The sequence below is a fragment of the Nerophis lumbriciformis genome, linkage group LG02, assembly GCF_033978685.3.
Source record: "Nerophis lumbriciformis linkage group LG02, RoL_Nlum_v2.1, whole genome shotgun sequence".
Taxonomy (NCBI): domain Eukaryota; kingdom Metazoa; phylum Chordata; class Actinopteri; order Syngnathiformes; family Syngnathidae; genus Nerophis; species Nerophis lumbriciformis.
This window is the reverse complement of record NC_084549.2, coordinates 57,575,524-57,598,958: the sequence shown is the minus strand read 5'-3', so window position 1 is coordinate 57,598,958 and position 23,435 is coordinate 57,575,524. Positions and strand designations below refer to the sequence as shown.

General features: G+C 36.9%; 1 protein-coding gene across 2 annotated transcripts in view; it reads right to left on the bottom strand.

The window, feature by feature from the left end:
• camkmt (calmodulin-lysine N-methyltransferase) overlaps positions 1-23,435 on the bottom strand; it is a 374,342-nt gene that overhangs the window by 48,343 nt on the left and 302,564 nt on the right. For both annotated transcript variants that reach the window (XM_061970365.2, XM_061970447.2), the window contains exon 8: positions 19,411-19,485. In XM_061970365.2, the coding sequence (XP_061826349.1) occupies positions 19,411-19,485 (75 nt within the window). The remainder of the gene's footprint in view (positions 1-19,410; positions 19,486-23,435) is intronic.

Below are 23,435 nucleotides of genomic sequence, written 5' to 3'. Positions count from 1 at the left end.
AAAAATACTTAAGTCTATTCCAGACGGTTAATATTACAATAGGTTAGTGTTTTCATTCCTATTGGTTTTGTTAGTAATTTCAAATTGATCAAGCATTCCACACTACAGAGTAATAAAAGTGTCAATTGTGCTGATATTGTATCAGATCAATATTGGTATTGGTCAATACTCAAGACTCCAATATCGGTATCAAATCGGAAGTGAAAAAGTTGTATCTGTGCACCCCTGAAGTATATTACAGTGCATGTTTAAAACTAAAACTGTTTAGTTATTTGGCAAATAACCGAAACAACAAATGAGTAATTTTAAAATACAAAAACAACTTCAGATTCTTTTATGGGAATTTTGCGTATCGTTCACAATCATTATGAAAGACATGACGACGGATGTATGTTTTTTTAATGCATTCTAAATGTTAAATACATTCAATAAAAAATTACTTACTGTACAATGTCTGCAGTCATTAGGATCCTAACTGCTAGGATGATCATATATTCCCATTTAGATTAAGAGTAACTCATAATCCTTGCGAAAAGTGTGCCAACTTGTTGGAATATGTCCTCATCCTACTACCCAGGTGAGAGGCAGAAGTTATGATTTAGAACAGTGGTCCCTAAACTTTTTGACTCGGGCCGCATTGGGTTAAAACAATTTGGCCGGGGGCCAGTTTATATATATATATATATATATATATATATATATATATATATATATATATATATATATATATATATATATATATATATATATATATATATATATATATATATATATATATATATATATATATATATATATATATTAACATGCACACACATACACAAGTCTCCAAAACATTAACCATGTTGCTACAATAAAAAAAAAAGAAAAAAGAAAATATAATAAGTGGTACTTTTTTTTATAATATGTATATATATATATATTCCTCGTGCACCAATTGACTGAAAGAGTGCGCACTTGCCACTGATGATGTCACGTTATCGATGGGAAAATGCATTTTTAGACAACATGATTTGCCTCGGAGACACCGAGTGTAACAAGCGGTAGAAAATGGATTAGAAAGGACAGATTTTTTAAAATAATTTAAAAAAAAGTCCCAGGTTTAAAAAAAAAATATATATATATATATATATATAAAATATGTATATATTAAAAAAAAAAAAATATATATATATATATATATATGTATATATATATATATATATATATATATATATATTTGTTGTTTTTTTTTTGTTGTTTTTTAAACCTTTTAAAATGATATATATATATATATATATATATACACACATATATATTTTATTTTATTTTATTTATTTTTTTTAAACCTGGGACTTTCTGCGGGCCGGATAAGGCCAGCAGGCCGTAGTTTAGGGACCCCTGATCTCAAATTAAATTTTACAGGGAGCAGGTAAGCGAGGGAACAGCTGACCACTCGATGATAGGCACACAAACTTGGGATCACGGCGCCGCCATAAATAGCACGTCTGCGTTAGCACTTACAATAACAATATCACTAATACTTGGTTACAATTCAAGTCACAAAATTTAAATGGAGGTTTTTTTTTAGTGCTTTTTGGATATTTTTTTATCAGATTTTATGGGCGGAATAGAGGATCCCCCATTGGCTCCACAGTAAGCGGACTTATATTTACGTTTATTTACAAGTTAAAAGGCATTAGAAAAAAATCCATCCGTCGTCATGTCTTTCATAATGATTGTTAACGATAGGCAAAATGTAAAAACAAGTGCAGTTCCCCCATAAAGGGTTCTTCTAATACTGACAACATTGGCACTTATTCTACCATCCTAGTCACGTCCGTTGTGTCCTTGAGCAAGACACTTCACCCTTGCTCCAGATGGGTCGTGGTTAGGGCCTTGCATGGCAGCTCCCGCCATCAGTGTGTGAATGTGTGTGTGAATGGGTGAATGTGGAAATAGTGTCAAAGCGCTTTGAGTTCCTTAAAAAGGTAGAAAAGGGCTATACAAGTACAACCCATTTATTTCATAGCCTTGGACCTAAAAATTATGGCAAATTTCTCGCCAAAACAGTAGAGATTCTCGGCTTGTTTTTTTTAACAAGTTTCAGCACATTTTGGAAGGCCCACATTTGGCTCCAAAAAGTGGAGTGTATCAGGTGTGTATCAGCCTGCTGACGTCACGTACAGAAGACTGGAGGCAATTTCATACGTTTGTAGTTTGTGTTTTGGGTAGCATCTTCATCCCCAATCTTGATATTTTCACATATAATTGGAAGTAATTATCAAATCCAGTGAAATTGGGAAGAACCAAACAAGATGAATGTAATTTGTAGGGATGTAACAGCCGATAGCTTAGCTACTTTTTTAACGAGTAGATTTTCCTGTAGTTAGCTACTTTTAGACCAGTGGTTCTTAACCTGGGTTCGATCGAACCCTAGGGGTTCGGTGAGTCGGGCTCAGGGGTTCGGCGGATTGATTGATTGATTGAAACTTTATTAGTAGATTGCGGAGTACAGTACATATTCCGTACATTTGACCACTAAATGGTAACAACCGAATAAGTTTTTCAACTTGTTTAAGTCGCCACGTTAATCAATTCATGGTCGAGGTCAAAACACACCCGACTCATCGTGTAAATAAAAACTTCTCCCTATCGGCGTATTACGGAGACGGCAACAGCAGAAGTCAGACTGATTTGCAGGTGTGTAATTTGTTGTGAGTTTATGCACTGTGTTGGTTTTGTTGTTTGAACAAGGTGATGATCATGCACGGTTCATTTTGTGCACCAGTAATAAAACATGGTAACACTGTAGTATGGGGAACATATTCACCATTAATTAGTTGCTTATTAACATGCAAATTAGTAACATATTGGCTCTTAACTAGTCATTATTAAGTACTTATTAATGCCTTATTTTGCATGGCCTTATTATAACCCTAACCCTCTAACCCTGGCCCTAACCCATTAACCCTAACCCGATCCCTAACCCTAACCGAATAACTCTAAATTAAGTCTTTGTTACTTAGAATATGTTCCCCTAGTGTCCAAAATACTCTAAATTAAGTCTATGTTACTTAGAATATGTTCCCTGTACTAAAGTGTTACCAAAAACATATAATAACTTTGTCTTGAATTTGAAAAACAGGAGGGTTCGGTGATGCATAATACGCCAACAGGGAGAAGTTTTTGTTTACACGATGAGTCGGGTGTGTCTTGACCTCCGCGGCGGAGACTCTGCCAAACCCCTGAGGCCGACTCACCGAACCCCTAGGGTTCAATCGAACCCAGGTTAAGAACCACTGCCTTACTGCCTTCCACACCCCCACCTTCCGGCCCCGCGCTCCGCAGAGTATTATTGAAGATGTAGTTAATTTTTTAGACCGGCCAAAAGCGCCAGAAAAAAACTACACTCACTAAGTTTTCGTTTCATACCAGCATACGTCACGGCATTATCGTGGTGATTTTGAAACCGCAACACCGTGGCGTTTACCAAACCGTTTCACCCCTAGTCATTTGAGGCGTTCATTCTAATTATTCTGAATTCTAAAAAGAAAGGTTTTGTTCAGAGTTTGGACAGAAACAAATGTACAAGACTTGAGCCAAATGCGATCTCGAGGAGAGAAAGACTGAATCGGAAAAAGAAAACGCTCAAAAATGAATGTTCTATTTTGCGTCCTCTTCTACTGATGTTTTCCTCAGGACGCTTGAGGAAAGAGCACGAGGAAACACAGGCTATGGTGTCTACATAGAGGGGTAAAAGGAAGAGCATGGAAGTCCGGAAATGACGATTCTTTTATATACTTTTTGCTTTCGGTTTTTGAAGTAATCATGGGCGACAAAAACATGCAATTAAGTGATCAAAATAATAGTTTTACACGCTCCAGTTCCGTAAATGACGTCACACCAAGAGGGGGACGGCATATGGAGTCTGGTGATGGACAAGTAGTACATCAAATACAGTTAGTTATTTACCGATTACTCCAAAAATAATTGAGATATATATATATATATATATATATATATGTATATATATATATATATATATATATATATATATATATATATATATATATATATATATATATATATATACACACACACAGGTAAAAGCCAGTAAATTAGAATATTTTGAAAAACTTGATTTATTTCAGTAATTGCATTCAAAAGGTGTAACTTGTACATTATATTTATTCATTGCACACAGACTGATGCATTCAAATGTTTATTTCATTTAATTTTGATGATTTGAAGTGGCAACAAATGAAAATCCAAAATTCCGTGTGTCACAAAATTAGAATATTACTTAAGGCTAATACAAAAAAGGGATTTTTAGAAATGTTGGCCAACTGAAAAGTATGAAAATGAAAAATATGAGCATGTACAATACTCAATACTTGGTTGGAGCTCCTTTTGCCTCAATTACTGCGTTAATGCGGCGTGGCATGGAGTCGATGAGTTTCTGGCACTGCTCAGGTGTTATGGGAGCCCAGGTTGCTCTGATAGTGGCCTTCAACTCTTCTGCATTTTTGGGTCTGGCATTCTGCATCTTCCTTTTCACAATACCCCACAGATTTTCTATGGGGCTAAGGTCAGGGGAGTTGGCGGGCCAATTTAGAACAGAAATACCATGGTCCGTAAACCAGGCACGGGTAGATTTTGCGCTGTGTGCAGGCGCCAAGTCCTGTTGGAACTTGAAATCACCATCTCCATAGAGCAGGTCAGCAGCAGGAAGCATGAAGTGCTCTAAAACTTGCTGGTAGACGGCTGCGTTGACCCTGGATCTCAGGAAACAGAGTGGACCGACACCAGCAGATGACATGGCACCCCAAACCATCACTGATGGTGGAAACTTTACACTAGACTTCAGGCAACGTGGATCCTGTGCCTCTCCTGTTTTCCTCCAGACTCTGGGACCTCGATTTCCAAAGGAAATGCAAAATTTGCATGGTTGGGTGATGTTTTGGGGTGCCATGTCATCTGCTGGTGTCGGTCCACTCTGTTTCCTGAGATCCAGGGTCAACGCAGCCGTCTACCAGCAAGGTTTAGAGCACTTCATGCTTCCTGCTGCTGACCTGCTCTATGGAGATGGAGATTTCAAGTTCCAACAGGACTTGGCGCCTGCACACAGCGCAAAATCTACCCGTGCCTGGTTTACGGACCATGGTATTTCTGTTCTAAATTGGCCCGCCAACTCCCCTGACCTTAGCCCCATAGAAAATCTGTGGGGTATTGTGAAAAGGAAGATGCAGAATGCCAGACCCAAAAACGCAGAAGAGTTGAAGGCCACTATCAGAGCAACCTGGGCTCTTATAACACCTGAGCAGTGCCAGAAACTCATCGACTCCATGCCACGCCGCATTAACGCAGTAATTGAGGCAAAAGGAGCTCCAACCAAGTATTGAGTATTGTACATGCTCATATTTTTCATTTTCATACTTTTCAGTTGGCCAACATTTCTAAAAATCCCTATTTTGTATTAGCCTTAAGTAATATTCTAATTTTGTGACGCACGGAATTTTGGATTTTCATTTGTTGCCACTTCAAATCATCAAAATTAAATGAAATAAACATTTGAATGCATCAGTCTGTGTGCAATGAATAAATATAATGTACAAGTTACACCTTTTGAATGCAATTACTGAAATAAATCAAGTTTTTCAAAATATTCTAATTTACTGGCTTTTACCTGTATATATATATAATTGAATGAATACCAGGTTCATTTTCAGAAGCAAATAATACATAAATAAATGGTTTGCGAAATTTTAGGTCATCTCGACGAAATTAGGTCCTGTAATCCCTAATGTTGGCGATAAGATTATGAACAATGCATGGCAGCAGTTCAGTGAGGAACCTTTTTCTGTTCCCACTAGTGCACAAACTTTCACTTCCTGCGGATGTTGATGCAACACATGTCCCAATACTTTTGTCAATGTAGCGTACCAGCCACGCTTTTATCTCAGTGTCTACACATGGGCGGATTTTGCGGAAAAAAAAGAAAATAAATCCAGCTGGCCAAAGCGGAAGCCAAGAATTTTGTGACACACAGATTCCCACTGCAGGAATCCCTTGGTCGCACACACACACACACACACACACACACACACACACAATTGGTGTACTCCAATAAATCAAGCGGGTCCCACAGGAAGTGAGTTGGAAATTGTGCAAGATTGAAAGCGCTATACATTAAACATTTACAAGTCACATCTTTTCCAAAATTTGCCAACACAAGCTGGGAGCCCATTAACAAAGAAACAATAGAAATCAAATCTGCCAAAATGTTCCATAAACATAACAACCACACTGCTCTGTACAGATGTCCGATAATGGCTTTTTTGCCGATATCCGATATTGTCCAACTCTTAATTACCGATTCCGATATCAACCGATACCGATATATACAGTCGGGGAATTAACACATTATTATGCCTCATTTTGTTGTGATGCCCTGCTGGATGCATTAAACAATGTAACAAGGTTTTCCAAAATAAATCAACTCAAGTTATGGAAAAAAAATGCCAACATGGCACTGCCATATTTATTATTGAAGTCACAAAGTGCATTATTTTTTTTAACATGCCACAAAACAGCCGCTTGGAATTTGGGACATGCTCTCCCTGAGAGAGCATGAGGAGGTTGAGGTGGCCCGGTTTGGAGGGGGTGGGGGGGGGGGGGGGTAGTTAGTGCTGCAAGGGGTTCTGGGTATTTGTTCTGTTGTGTTTATGTTGTGTTACGGTGCCGGATGTTCTCCCGAAATGTGTTTGTCATTCTTGTTTGGTGTGGGTTCACGGTGTGGCGCATATTTGTAACAGTGTTAAAGTTGTTTATACGGTCACCCTCAGTGTGACCTGCATGGCTGTTGACCAAGTATGCTTTGCATTCACTTGTGTGTGTGAATAGTCGTAGATATTATGTGATTGGGCCGGTACGCAAATGCAGTGTCTTTAAAGCACGCCTCCAATATTGTTGTTTGGGTGGAAATCGGGAGAAATTCGGGAGAATGGTTGCCCTGGGAGATTGTCGGGAGGGGCACTGAAATTCGGGAGTCTCCCGGGAAAATCGGGAGGGTTGGCAAGTATGACTGGGAGACGCAACTGCTCTGTACTTCTCCCTACGTCCGTGTACCACTCCGTACATACATTTTACTTTTTGGAACCGATACCGATAATTTCCGATATTACATTTTAAAGCACTTATCGGCTGTCCGATATTATCGGACATCTCTACTGCTCTGAATATACTGTTTACACCACATGGATGCTAATATTTCCATAACTGTAATGCAGCTTGGGGTGAACGGGTTTGTGATTAAAGCATTTAAGATGGCTGTAGGCAACCTCCAATTGTTTTTTTTGTTGTTTTTTTTAAGTATAGTGGTCCTTAACTGGTGGGTCGGAATTTAAAAGTGAGTCGTGATTCCTTTGCAGTGAACATTTTAAATAATTCTCATGATTATTGTATTATATAAAATGTGTCCAATATCTGTTTTTTTGTAATTCATTTTGAAATACAATATTTTAACATTTGCACACACAACTTTTTAAACTACCATATCAATTTTTATTAAAAAAATATATATTTGTGTTTTATTTCATTTCAATTGTATTATTATGGTGCAGTTTGTTGATGTCTTTATTGTTTTTAGTAGGGATGTCCGATAATGGCTTTTTGCCAATATCCAATATTCCAATATTGTCTAACTCTTTAATTACCGATACCGATATCAACCGATATATGCAGTCGTGGAATTAACACATTATTATGCCTAATTTGGACAACCAGGTATGGTAAAGATAAGGTACTTTTTTTTTAAATTAATAAAATAAGATAAATAAATTAAAAACATTTTCTTGAATAAAAAAGAAAGTAAAACAATATGAAAACAGTTACATAGAAACTAGTGATTAATGAAAATTTGTAAAATTAACTGTTAAAGGTTAGTACTATTAGTGGACCAGCAGCACGCATGTGTGCTTACGGACTGTATCCCTTGCAGACTGTATTGATATATATTGATATATAATGTAGGAACCAGAATATTAATAACAGAAAGAAACAACCCTTTTGGGTTGGTGCACTAATTGTAAGTGTATCTTGTGTTTTTTATGTTGATTTAACAAAAATAAAAAAATAAAATAAAAAAATGATACCGATAATAAAAAAAATGATACCGATAATTTCCACTATTACATTTTAGCGCATTTATCGGCCGATAATATCGGCAGGCCAATATTATCGGACATCTCTAGTTTTTGGTGTATTAAGTATAGTCTCCCATAAGCAAATAACCGCCAGGGTCTTTAATTCCTGCACTGGCGTTAACAGTTGTGGCTGTAGGCAACCTCCAAAAGTTTTTTTTTTTTTTTTTTATCTACCGCTGCATGCGCCTCAAAATGTCAATTGCGCTACTCAGCTGTTGGTGTGAAAGTCGTGCGTGTAACACTTGCTGTAACCAACTCATCATCTCTATTAATGCTGAGTAAGCATATTTTTTGTCCAGCCACTTAGGCAAATCATATCGTTGTACAGATTTACTTTACAAAAGAGAAGTGTGGGTACTTTTCTTGTTGCCCTATTTGAAATTGACTTTATGAAATTGATATGTTTCGTGTTTGTCGCGGCGTTTAAATCCTTACCGCCATTACAACATCGGTTGTGTTGCTGCTGTGTTGTCACAACAGACTTGTTGATAAATGATGTGGTCACAGAGATCATCCCTTTTCTTCTCTACTTTCTCATGCACTCCAAGTGATTAATAAAACAAAAAACAGCTTGTTATACAGTATTAGAGATGGGCGATATGGCCTAAAATATATACTGCCACCACATGTGATAGCGATATGTGTTATTGGATATATAAATAATAATAGAACCATTTCAAAATGGGTTACCAATACTAATTTGGTTGCTAAAATATGCAATACGCTATTGTCATTTTCTGTTGTATTATTTTCACAAAGCGTGTATTGTTACTTTCTGTTGTAACATTAGCCTATGTACACTTCTGTTCAAATATAATAAACACGTATTCTCCTGTTTGATACTTTACATTTGTTTTGGATGAAACTACACAGTTTTTATCAATCCAACACCAAATAGTTACAGGGACAGTATTGATCATACCAATTGATACTTCACATTTTTGAAAATACTGTACGGTATATATATGTTTTTGGTAACACTTTAGTATGGGTAACATATTCACCATTAATTAGTTGCTTATTAACATGCAAATTAGTAACATATTGGCTGTTAATAAGTCATTATTAGGAATTATTAGTGCCTTCTTCTGCATGGCCTTATTAATCCTAACCCTAACCCTTCCCTCAATAACCTCAGAATTAGTGCTTATTAGTAACCCTAACCCTAACCCCAACCCTTCCCTCAATAACCTCAGAATTATTGCTTATTAGTAACCCTAACCCTACCCTCAATAACCTCAGAATTATTGTTTATTAGTAACCCTAACCCTAAACCCAACCCTTCCCTCAATAACCTCAGAATTATTGCTTATTAGTAACCCTAACCCTAACCCTTCCCTCAATAACCTCAGAATGATTGCTTATTAGTAACCCTAACCCTAACCCCAACCCTTCCCTCAATAACCTCAGAATTATTGCTTATTAGTAACCCTAACCCTAACCCCAACCCTTCCCTCGATAACCTCAGAATTATTGCTTATTAGTAACCCTAACCCTAACCCTTCCCTCAATAACCTCTAAATTATTGCTTATTAGTAACCCTAACCCTAACCCTTATATGTCCCCCTAGTGTCCAAATAACTCTAAATTAAGTATTTGTTACCTAGAATATGTTCCCCATACTAAAGTGCTACCATTTTTTTTTTCATAATTACAATCAGACAAAAAACACAGGCGGTGTAACATAATCAATTATATATTTTAAATTGTTTCTTATATCGGCCTCTGGCTTAAATATTTGGTTTATGCCCTTAAAGTCATCCTGTGTCCAGAGACTTACTTCCTGAGTTTGTAAACAACAACAAAAACATCAAAGTATTTTTTTGAACGATAAAAATATCGATATAAACATCGTAGTATTGACTGTATATTGATACTATACTTGGTATCGTTACTAGGGGTGTGACTCATTGGGTACCTAACGATTTGCTCCGATTCCGATTCTGGAGTGACGATTTGATTCAACACCATTTTCAATTCAAAACGATTTGATATGCGTATTATTTGTTTGGTAGAATGTCTTAATTGGTATGATGACTATAGTGAAACAGGTTATAGGTTGGAAAAGCTCCTTTTCGAAAAAAGATCATTTTAATATATATATATATATATATATATATATATATATATATATATATATATATATATATTAAAATGATCTTTTTTCGAATATATATATATATATATATATATATATATATATATATATATATATATATATATATATATATATATATATATATATATATATACCGTATTTTTCGGACTATAAGTCGCATTTTTTTTCATAGTTTGGCTGGTCTCCAGTGCGACTTATTTATGTTTTTTTCCTTCTTTATTATGCATTTTCGGCAGGTGCGACTTATACTCCAGTGCGACTTATACTCTGAAAAATACGGTATATATATATATATATATATATATATATATATATATATATATATATATATATATATATATATATATATATATATATATGTGTGTGTGTGTGTATATATATAATGTATGTATATATGTGTATATATATACATATATGTATATATACACATATCTACATATATGTACTGTATATATATATATATATATATATATATATATATATATATATATATATATATATATATATATATATATGTATAATACATATATACACACACACACATATATGTATATTTATATATATATATATATATATATATATATATGTATTATATATATGTATGCATATATGTAGATATCTACACACACACACACACATATATATATATATATATATATATATATATATATATATATATATATATATATATATATATATATATATATATATATATACCGTATTTTTCGGACTATAAGTCGCATTTTTTTTCATAGTTTGGCCGGTCTCCAGTGCGACTTATTTATGTGTTTTTCCTTCTTTATTATGCATTTTCGGCAGGTGCGACTTATACTCCAGTGCGACTTATACTCCGAAAAATACGGTATATATATATATATATATGTGTGTGTGTGTGCGTGTATATATATATAATGTATGTATATATGTGTATATATATACATATATGTATATATACACATATCTACATATATGTACTGTATATATATATATATATATATATATATATATATATATATATATATATATATATATATATATATATAATACATATATACACACACACACATATATGTATATTTATATACATATATATATGCATACATATATATATGCATACATATATATATGTATGCATATATGTAGATATCTACACACACACACACACACACACACACACACATATATATATATATATATATATATATATATATATATATATGTATGTGTGGGAAAAAAATCACAAGACTATTTCATCTCTACAGGCCTGTTTCATGAGGGGGGTTCCCTCAATCATCAGGAGATTTTAATGGGAGCATATATATATATATATATATAAATTTGGAACTGGATTAGATTGGGATGAATAACAGCCCTTTGAGACACTTGTGATTTAGGGCTATATAAATAAACATTGATTGATTGATTGATTGATCTGTGATTCGGATGTGAATCGATTTTTTTTTTTTAAAACCTCCAGTTGTTAGCATTTACTGTAGTGCAGCATGTTTAGCTACTCCTCGTCCTCCAGTGATAACGTTACCTGTATGAAACACAGTTTATTTGCCGCCACGGAGGCGAGGATTGCAGACTTAGAAGTGGCGTTGCACTGTGGAGGGAAGTTAGCCGTTGCGTTGAGGACGTGTTAGTTTGCTCGCCGAGACCTAGCCTGAATGTGTCATGCATTTTCATGATACAACGATAAAAATATAAGCTCTATAGTTGGCCAAATTCATATCATTTACATCGTATATCATATATATATATAGCAACGTTATGCCGTAAATGAGATTTTCCATTTTGAAAATAAAACCCTCTCTCCAATTATCCCCTTCTTGCAGTTGATGTCCTCTTTGCTGACTTAGCTAAACAAACTATAATTTACCTGCTATTCATGTATAATTGCACATGTATTCACTTATTTTTTCATTTGTTTGCTCTCATTTTTAAAAAATGTTTTATTTGTGCTGTGACATCATTAGGACAGTTTCTCAAGATCGAAACATTTTTTTTCTTCAAAACGTCTTGTAATTCCGGGCGTGTTTTAACCCACTTCTGTTGTTTTTGTGGGGGAGGGAAAAAAAATGAAAACGAGCAAAGGCAGAACATTTTAACAACATGGACAAAAACAATCCTCAAGACTTGACAGCTCCTCTTTTGTGTATGAGTAAAGGTGGGCAAGCGGGTACCCGGTGACACGAGCACCAAATGGAGCACAGCGCTGCACTAAATAGGCGCGCATCCTCCGAGCCGCTCACAGCCGGAGATATAATTAATCAAAGTGGATGCTTCGTTGTTGACCTTTTCCCAGGTGATCATCACAATGACGCGCCCATTAATCGGTCAGCCATCACTCTTCAACCGGCACCGCTGCAATTATCACACAATCACTCAGGCACGCCACGGAAGATGGGAGCTAGCAGGAAGCAGCACACACACACACACACATACACACACACACACACACACACACACACGTCTAAAGCATGAAGCTGGCCTGCGATGTGTGAACTTTACGTGTAATTGATTCCTTTCTCGCCCGATTGCGCGTAAACGTAAAATATCCTCGATCAATCCGCCCGTTCCCTTATTCGCTCTGCGGGCTTCGGAGCCGACTATTACGGGAAAGGAGCGTGACATTACAATAACAGCGTCGGCTAATGTTGCACTTAGCGCGCACACACCTGATTATTTTTTTTCTTCTGTGATGGCGAAGATGGAAAGTGTTCTGCACGTGTGTGTGTGTGTGTGTGGTTGGTGAAATAAATGACCATTGTGACGCACTGAATCTAAGTGACATTCATTTCTTTTGTCGAAAAAAGCAAGGAAAACAACTTTAGGATTTTAGAACATGGAGTTTACTTTACACGCCATGTTGCATTACGTCATATTTTAGGGTATCATACGACATCGCGTTGTATCGTTTCAGAAAATACCTTAACGCAAACATGGATCATATGATATCGAGTAGGGATGTCCGATAATATCGGACTGCCGATATTATCGGCCGATAAATGCTTTAAAATGTAATATCGGAAATGATCGGTATCAGTTTCAAAGAGTAAAATGCATGACTTTTTAAAACGCTGCTGTGTACACGGACGTAGGGAGAAGTACAGAGCGTCAATAAGCCTTAAAGGCACTGCCTTTGCGTGCCGGCCCAGTCACATAATATCTACGGCTTTATGCAACAGCCATACAGGTCACACTGAGGGTGGCCGTATAAACAACTTTAACACTGTTACAAATATGCGCCACACTGTGAACCCACACCAAACAAGAATGACAAAACACATTTCGGGAGAACATCCGCACCGTAACACAACATAAACACAACAGAACAAATACCCAGAACCCCTTGCAGCACTAACTCCCCCGGGATGCTACAATATACACCCCCGCTACCACCAAAACCCGCCCCCCATCTCCCGAATTCGGAGGTCTGCTCTAGTATACTCTGGACTGAAGCTGTGTGCTTTCATTGTTTTTGTAGCTGTTGTTTTGAGGCATGTTTAAAAAATAAATAAAAATAATGCACTTTCAATAATAAATATGGCAGTGCCATGTTGGCACTTTTTTTTCATAACTGGAGGTTTTGGAAAACCTTGTTTTTGATCGGAACTTGTATTAGTAGATTGCACAGTACAGTACATATTCCGTACAATTGACCACTAAATGGTAACACCCGAATACGTTTTTCAACTTGTTTAAGTCGGGGTCCACGTTTAATCAATTCATGGTAATGTTACATTGTTTAATGCATCCAGCGGGGCATCACAACAAAATTAGGCATAATAATGTGTTAATTTCACGACTGTATTTATCGGTATCGGTTGATATCGGAATCGGTAATTGAGAGTTGGACAATATCGGAATATCGGATATCGGCCATTATCGGACATCTCTAATATCAAGTCTTATCGTACCTTGTTTAATATTGTTTTGCATCACATTTTAGTAGGAATGGGCATCAATGGTCCCTAATATGACACATATCTTAATTCTTAAAGACTATCTGATCAGGACTGCAACTAATGATCATTTTAATAGTCAACGATTATCTTAACGATTAGTCGACTAATCAGATAATAAAGCCTACACATATTTAATGGCTGTATTTTTTTCCATCGACTTCTAAATGCAGCTAAAGTTATTTTAGGCATGTTTGAGTTTATTTCGAACATGCATGCATACAACATGATACATCCCAATTTCCAGTTTCTCTATTCAACATGTTCGAAAAGGAGTAGGAAGAAGCAGACCTAATTTAATTCAACCCCTTTTCCTTTACATAGCAGTTGCTAAAACCTTTTTTCACTTCCTGTTCTCAATTTATTCACAATATACTCCATAAGTACAAACCCCGTTTCCATATGAGTTGGGAAATTGTGTTAGATGTAAATATAAACGGAATACAATGATTTGCAAATCATTTTTAACCCATATTCAGTTGAATATGCTACAAAGACAACATATTTGATGTTCAAACTGATAAACATTTTTTTTTTTGCAAATAATCATTAACTTTAGAATTTGATGCCAGCAACACGTGACAAAGAAGTTGGGAAAGGTGGCAATAAATACTGATAAAGTTGAGGAATGCTCATCAAACACTTATTTGGAACATCCCACAGGTGTGCAGACTAATTGGGAACAGGTGGGTGCCATGATTGGGTATAAAAGTAGATTCCATGAAATGCTCAGTCATTCACAAACAAGGATGGGGTGAGGGTCACCACTTTGTCAACAAATGCGTGAGCAAATTGTTGAACAGTTTAAGAAAAACCTTTCTCAACCAGCTATTGCAAGGAATTTAGGGATTTCACCATCTACGGTCCGTAATATTATCAAAGGGTTCAGAGAATCTGGAGAAATCACTGCACGTAAGCAGCTAAGCCCGTGACCTTCGATCCCTCAGGCTGTACTGCATCAACAAGCAACATCAGTGTGTAAAGGATATCATCACCTGGGCTCAGGAACTCTTCAGAAACCCACTGTCAGTAACTACAGTTGGTCGCTACATCTGTAAGTGCAAGTTAAAACTCTCCTATACAAGGCCGTTTATCAACAACACCCAGAAACGCCGTCGGCTTCGCTGGGCCTGAGCTCATCTAAGATGGACTGATACAAAGTGGAAAAGTGTTCTGTGGTCTGACGAGTCCACATTTCAAATTGTTTTTGGAAACTGTGGACGTTGTGTCCTCCGGACCAAAGAGGAAAAGAACCATCCGGATTGTTATAGGCGCAAAGTTGAAAAGCCAGCATCTGTGATGGTATGGGGGTGTATTAGTGCCCAAGACATGGGTAACTTACACATCTGTGAAGGCGCCATTAATGCTGAAAGTTACTTACATGTTTTGGAGCAACATATGTTGCCATCCAAGCAACGTTACCATGGACGCCCCTGCTTATTTCAGCAAGACAATGCCAAGCCACGTGTTACATCAACGTGGCTTCATAGTAAAAGAGTGCGGGTACTAGACTGGCCTGCCAGTAGTCTAGACCTGTCTCCCATTGAACAGGTGTGGTGCATTATGAAGCCTAAAATCCCACAACGAAGACCCCCGGACTGTTGAACAACTTAAGCTGTACATCAAGCAAGAATGGGAAAGAATTCGACCTGAGAAGCTTAAAAAATGTGTCTCCTCAGTTCCCAAACGTTTACTGAGTGTTGTTAAAAGGAAAGGCTATGTAACACAGTGGTGAACATGCCCTTTCCCAACTACTTTGGCACGTGTTGCAGCCATGAAATTCTAAGTTAATTATTATTTGCAAAAAAAAAATTAAGTTTATGAGTTTGAACATCAAATATCTTGTCTTTGTAGTGCATTCAACTGAATATGGGTTGAAAAGGATTTGCAAATCATTGTATTCCGTTTATATTTACATCTAACACAATTTCCCAACTCATATGGAAACGGGTTTGTAGTTACATATATTTGTTTTATTAATTCTGCATTTTCATTTGCGTTGTTCATCATTGCTGCACTTTGGGGAGTTTCATGGATGCTGCTGTCAATATTTTGCATAGTCTGACAGGAAACAGTAGTGTACAAAGTGTAGCCCTGCTTGACTGATGTTTGATTTTTATTATTAAAGGCCTACTGAAACCCACTACTACCGACCACGCAGTCTGATAGTTTATATATCAATGATGAAATCTTAACATTGCAACACAAGCCAATACGGCCGGGTTAGCTTACTAAAGTGCAATTTTAAAAATCCTGCTGAAAACGTCTCGGTATGATGACGCCTGCGCGTGACATCACGAATTGTAGAGGACATTTTGGGACAGCATGGTGGCCAGCTATTAAGTCGTCTGTTTTCATCGCAAAATTCCACAGTATTCTGGACATCTGTGTTGGTGAATCTTTTGCAATTTGTTCAATGAACAATGGAGACAGCAAAGAAGAAAGCTGTAGGTGGGAAGCGGTGTATTGCGGCAGGTGTTTTGCCGGATAACGCACCCCCGCCGTAGAATGCACCCCCTGACTGTTGTGCCGGATAACACAGCCGGTGTTTCATTGTTTACATTCCCGAAAGATGACAGTCAAGCTTTACCATTGGCCTGTGGAGAACTGGGACAACAGAGACTCTTACCAGGAGGACTTTGAGTTGGATACGCAGACACGATACCGTGAGTACGCATGCAGCTGCGGCTTTCAAACATTTGATCGCTTGCCCGTACGTGCGTGCCGCTATGTGCATGTCACGTACGTAACTTTGGGGACTTTGGGGAAATATATGTGCTGTATGAACTTTGGGGAGGTGAACGGTACTTTGGGCTGTGGGATTGAGTGTGTTGTGCAGGTGTTTGAGTTGTATTGGCGGGTTATATGGACGGGAGGGGGGAGGTGTTTGCTATGCGGGATTAATTTGTGGCATATTAAATATAAGCCTGGTTGTGTTGTGGCTAATAGAGTATATATATGTCTTGTGTTTATTTACTGTTTTAGTCATTCCCAGCTGAATATCAGGTGCCACCCGCCTCTCACAGCATCTTCCCTATCTGAATCGCTCCCACTGCCCTCTAGTCCTTCACTCTCACTTTCCTCATCCACGAATCTTTCATCCTCGGTCAAATTAATGGGGAAATCGTTGCTTTCTCGGTCCGAATCGCTCTCGCTGCTGGTGGCCATGATTGTAAACAATGTGCGGATGTGAGGAGCTCCACAACCTGTGACGTCACGCGCACATCGTCTGCTACTTCCGGTACAGGCAAGGCTTTTTTATCAGCGACCAAAAGTTGCAAACTTTATCGTCGATGTTCTCTACTAAATCCTTTCAGCAAAAATATGGCAATATCACGAAATGATCAAGTATGACACATAGAATGGACCTGCTATCCCCGTTTAAATAAGAAAATCGCATTTCAGTAGGCCTTTAAACACATTCTAAAAACACAAATAAAAAAGAAGACTACAAACATGTTTTTAGAAAATAGCAACAAAAGGCAGAATGTAAAGTTTAAGTGTTAATACTAATAACAACACCACTATAACCACCATACAGTATGTTGGCATTGTTTTTCTTATGGGCACGCAAACAGGTTTTATACGGCCCGCGGGATGATTTTGCTAAGTATAAAAATTAACCTGAAATTTTGGAATGAAAGAAACTGCTGTTCTAAATGTGTCCACTGGATGTCACAATAGCAATTCTTTGTATCTTTGCAGATGATGCTACATATGTACAAAATAAACCACATGATATTAGTACATCAGTCGAGGAAAATGATCAAATTACATAAATAACATACTATAATTGGATTTTGATGTAATGTTTTTTATCTTGATAGATTGAAAATTAACACCAATGTGTTGACTCATGAACATTATCACATAATTTATTTAGAAAATATAAATAATGACAAATAAAGTATATATACTGTCATGACTTGGTCCTGGGTGTTTGCTTTTCCGGGATGCAACGGAAAGTTGGCTCGGGCGAGACGGGAATGTGAGTACATTTTTATTTAAACACTATAAATACAAAACAAGGAAGTAAACAAAAGGTGCGCACAATGGCGGAGAACAAACTATGAAACCAAAAAGACTATAAACATGGAACAAAAACTTACTTGGCTTGGACAAAAATAGTAGCATGAAGGATGGACATGAAAAGAAGTGTCAGGAATGGACAGAGCATAAATGTGGGGATGTCACCAGAAAGACAAACTGAAAAACGATGAACTTAAATACTACAGACATGATTAACGAAAACAGGTGCGTGACTCAAAACGTGAAACAGGTGCGTGACGTGACAGGTGAAAACTAATGGGTTGCTATGGTGACAAACAAGAGTGCACAATGAGTCCAAACGTGGAACAGGTGAAACTAATGGGTTATCATGGAAACAAGACAAGGGAGTGAAAAGCCAGAAACTAAAGAGTCCAATAACTAAACAAAACATGACTAAGACAAAACATGATTACACAGACATGACATATACGAGGATAATCTCACCACACATAGTGTGTGTGTGACAATCATTGGTACTTTAACTTAATTGTAAAAGAAAACAAAACAACAACATTATGATTTGTACAATTTCAGAATGTGCTTGTTCTATTTTTAAACAAAGAAAACAATCTGATTTTGTCTTTATTTTTAAGTTATCGTGCCGGGATTTTACCAGTCCGGCCCTCTTGGGAGTAGATTTTTCTCCATGTGGCCCCCCCATCTAAAATGAGTTTGACACCCGTGTTGTACACTCAGTCCAGAAAAAATGCTTTGTTACTTGGGTGGTATCGTCATGGTATCATAAACAACATGTAAGAGAAGCAACGCTTATGTTCGCCCTATTCCATCTTCCCCTCAAACTCTTTCTTCTTCTCGTCGCGTCCGCTTCCTTCTCGAGGAGCAATTATTTGCAATTTGCCTAAGTCGTCCATTTGCCGGGACGCCGAGCATGAAAACGAAGCAATTTCGTGTAAAAAAAAAACAAAAAAAAAACGGAGGCAGGCGGCCATCGGAGCGCACGGACCAAAAGTGTGCATGAGAACGCGGGAGGGGGAGGCCCTGGTCCTGGCGGGGGGCCACGCAAAAACTGTCACAGCAAAGTGGGATGTGGTCCACACAAAGATGAGGTGTGTGTGTGTGAACCTACCAGTCTGCACACATGACAACGTCAAAATGGGCTTCTAGCGATGACATGTCCGTCTCACAGTCCCACCTCAGCACCCTGAAACACACACACAGGTCAAAGGTCAAAGTGGGTAACAACATTAGTCCATCACAACTGCATTCACCGTATAATTGACGTTACATTACTGAAGGGGGAACTCCTTGAGCAAAACACCACTTATCCCTCCCTTACTGTTACGTTCATTAATTAAAATTGCACCAAAAATGGTGCCAAGCCGGAAAAAAATAAATCAAATATAAAGTTGATTCGGTGGAATCCTTGTCCCTAAGATCAAGTAAATCATGACAAAACACGTAAGGCGAGTTTAATAAATGGGTAAATATGTGTTAAGTGGTAAACCCTTAATACACAGTTTAAAAATGACAGTTAGGTACTGCCTCACTTCATAGTTAACACTTATAAATCTTATATTATTATTCAAGCATCATTTATTACATAATAACAGGGAAAAGCGGGAGAGATGACACTATACCAATAATTGATATATGAACTAGAGATGTCCGATATTCCGATATTGTCCCAACTCTAGGGATGTCCGATAATGGCTTTTTGCCGATATCCGATATTCCGATATTGTCCAATTCTTTAATTACCGATACCAATATCAACCGATATATGCAGTCGTGGAATTAACACATTATTATGCCTAAATTTTCTAATTTGGACAACCAGGTATGGTGAAGATAAGGTACTTTTTAAAAAAATTAATAAAATAAGATAAATAAATTAAAACCATTTTCTTGAATAAAAAAGGAAAGTAAAACTATATAAAAACAGTTACATAGAAACTAGTAATTCATGAAAATGAGTAAAATTTACTGTTAAAGGTTAGTACTATTAGTGGACCAGCAGCACGCACAATCATGTGTGCTTACGGACTGTATCCCTTGCAGACTGTATTGATATATATTGATATATAATGTAGGAACCAGAATATTAATAACAGAAAGAAACAACCCTTTTGTGTGAATGAGTGTAAATGGGGGAGGGATGTTTTTTGGGTTGGTGCACTAATTGTAAGTGTATATTGTGTTTTTTTATGTTGATTTACTAAAGAAAAAAATAAAAAATAAATAAAATAAAAAATAGAAATGATCATTTTAACGCATTTATCGGTCGATAATATCGACAGGCCGATATTATCGGACATCCCTACCCAACTCTTAATTACCGATTCCGATATCAACCGATACCGATATATACAGTCGTGGAATTAACACATTATTATGCCTAATTCTGTTGTGATGCCCCGCTGGATGCATTAAACAATGTAACTTTACCATGAATTGATTAACGTGGACCCTGATTTAAACAAGTTGAAAAACTTATTCGGGTGTTACCATTTAGTTGTCAATTGTACGGAATATGTACTGTACTGTGCAATCTACTACTAATACAAGTTTCAATCAATCAATCAAAAACAAGGTTTTCCAAAATAAGAGAACAACTTCAACTTATGAAAAAAAGTGCCAACATGGCACTGCCATATTTATTATTGAAGTCACAAAGTGCATTTTTTTTTTTTTTTAACATGCCTCAAAACAGCAGCTTGGAATTTAAGATAATCCTAATACCCATTACAACTATGGGAAATACTATACTTTGACTTTCACAAAGTGCAAAAACAATGAAGGCTTCAGTCCAGAGTATACTAGAGCATACTTGCCAACCTTGAGACATCCGAATTCGGGAGATGGGGGAGGGCAAAGGGGTGGGGGCGGCGGGGTCTAGGGGGGGGGGGGTGTTTGGTGGTAGCGGGGGTGTATATTGTAGCGTCCTGGAAGAGTTAGTGCTGCAAGGGGTTCTGGGTATTTGTTCTGCTGTGTTTATGTTGTGTTACGGTGCGGATGTTCTCCCGAAATGTGTTTGTCATTCTTGTTTGGTGTGGGTTCACAGTGTGGCGCATATTTGTAACTATGTTAAAGTTGTTTATACGGCCACCCTCAGTGTGACCTGTATGGCTGTTGATCAAGCATGCCTTGCATTCACTAATGTGTGTGTACAAGCCGTAGATATTATGTGACTCAGCCGGCACGCTGTTTGTATGGAGGAAAAGCGGACGTGACGACAGGTTGTAGAGGACGCTGAAGGCAGTGCCTTTAAGGCACAACCCCAATATTGTTGTCCGGGTGGAAATCGGGAGAATGGTTGCCCTGGGAGATTTTCGGTCGGGGCACTGAAATTCGGGAGTCTCCCGGTAATATCGGGAGGTCGAAACCGATACCGATAATTTCCGATATTACATTTTAAAGCATTTATCGGCCGATATTATCGGACATCTCTAATATTAACTTTATATATGTGTATATATATATATATATATATACACATTAGGGTTGTACGGTATACCGGTACTAGTATAGTATTGCGGTAGTAATAAATCAAAAATGGTACTATACACTGTTTGAAAAGTACTGGTTCCCCTTTTTTTTTTTTCACAGGCATGACATTGCTGGGTTTACGAGCAGAGGATCATGTTCAGCAGCGCAAAATCACGGAGAACTTACAAGCAGACACAGTGTGTAGATAGAAAAGAGAGAATGGATGCATTTTGGCTTAAAAACTAACGATAAAGGTGAAGTTATAACACTGAAACGCCCTCAGGAAGAGGTGCTTTAAGACATGGGTAGCTAGTTAGCGGCTAACGTCCATCAGTCGGCAGTGTTTTAGCTACTTTTAAATCACTAATCCTCGCCTCCATGGTGACAAATAAAGTAAGTTTCTTACAGGTATCATCCCTGCAGGACGAGGAATAGCTAAACATGCTTCACTACACACCGTAGGAGGATATAATAGCTCACCGGTGTCACAATGTAAACAAACGTCATGGGTGGATCTACACCTGACATCCACTGTAATGATACCAAGTACAAGAGCGTATCTAGTCGATACTACTATGATTACATCAATATTTTTTATCGTCACCAAATTAAATTCATATTATAATTATAAACTCAGGAAATATGTCCCTGGACACATGAGGACTTTGAATATGACCAATGTCTGATCCTGTAACAACTTGGTATCGGATCGATACCCAAATTTGTGGTATCATCCAAAACTAATGTAAAGTATCAAACAACAGAAGAATAAGTGATTATTACATTTTAACAGAAGTGTAGATAGAACATGTTAAAACGGAAAATAAGCAGATATTAACAGTAAATGAACAAGTAGATTAATAACCAATTTTTACAGCTTGGCCCTCATAATTTTGACAAAATAATAGAATGAGAAATGACACAATATATTACTGCATATGTCAGCAGACTAAATTAGGAGCCTTTGTTTGTATACTTACTAATAAAAGACAAGATGTCTTGTATGTTCACTATTTTATTTAAGGACAAACTTGCAATAAGAAACATATGTTTAATGTACCCTAAAATTTGTTGTTAAAATAAAGCCAATAATGCAATTTTTTGTGGGCCCCTTTACTTAGAAAAGTATCGAAATACATTTTGGGGCCGGTACCTAATACACACACATATATATATATATATATATATATATATATATATATATATATATATATATATATATATATATATATATATATATATATAAATGTATAATAGCCTCATTACAGAATTTGCATAGGCAACAGTTTTTGATTATCACGTTTTTTCCTGACACATCGTAACTCAACGTGACAAGCAGCTATTTAAGCATTTATTTTGATAACCAAAAAAAATAAATTGTTATAACATAATGTTGCGTGATCAGATAATATTAAGGTTGGATATGCAATTGCATGCAGTACATAGCGTTTCTACTCGTATGGGTTCTTCATTCATCACTCCAAGCAATGTTTGTAAAGTTTTACAATATAACTAAAACATTTCTTACGCACTAAACCGTCCCATGATTGTTAGCATTAGCTAGTATGCTAACACGTTTACGAGTGTCTGTCTGTTATTAACTTAAAATGCCATTCTTTTTGTATTGTGGAGTTATTGAGTCCGTTTAGCTGATTGGAGAGCTAG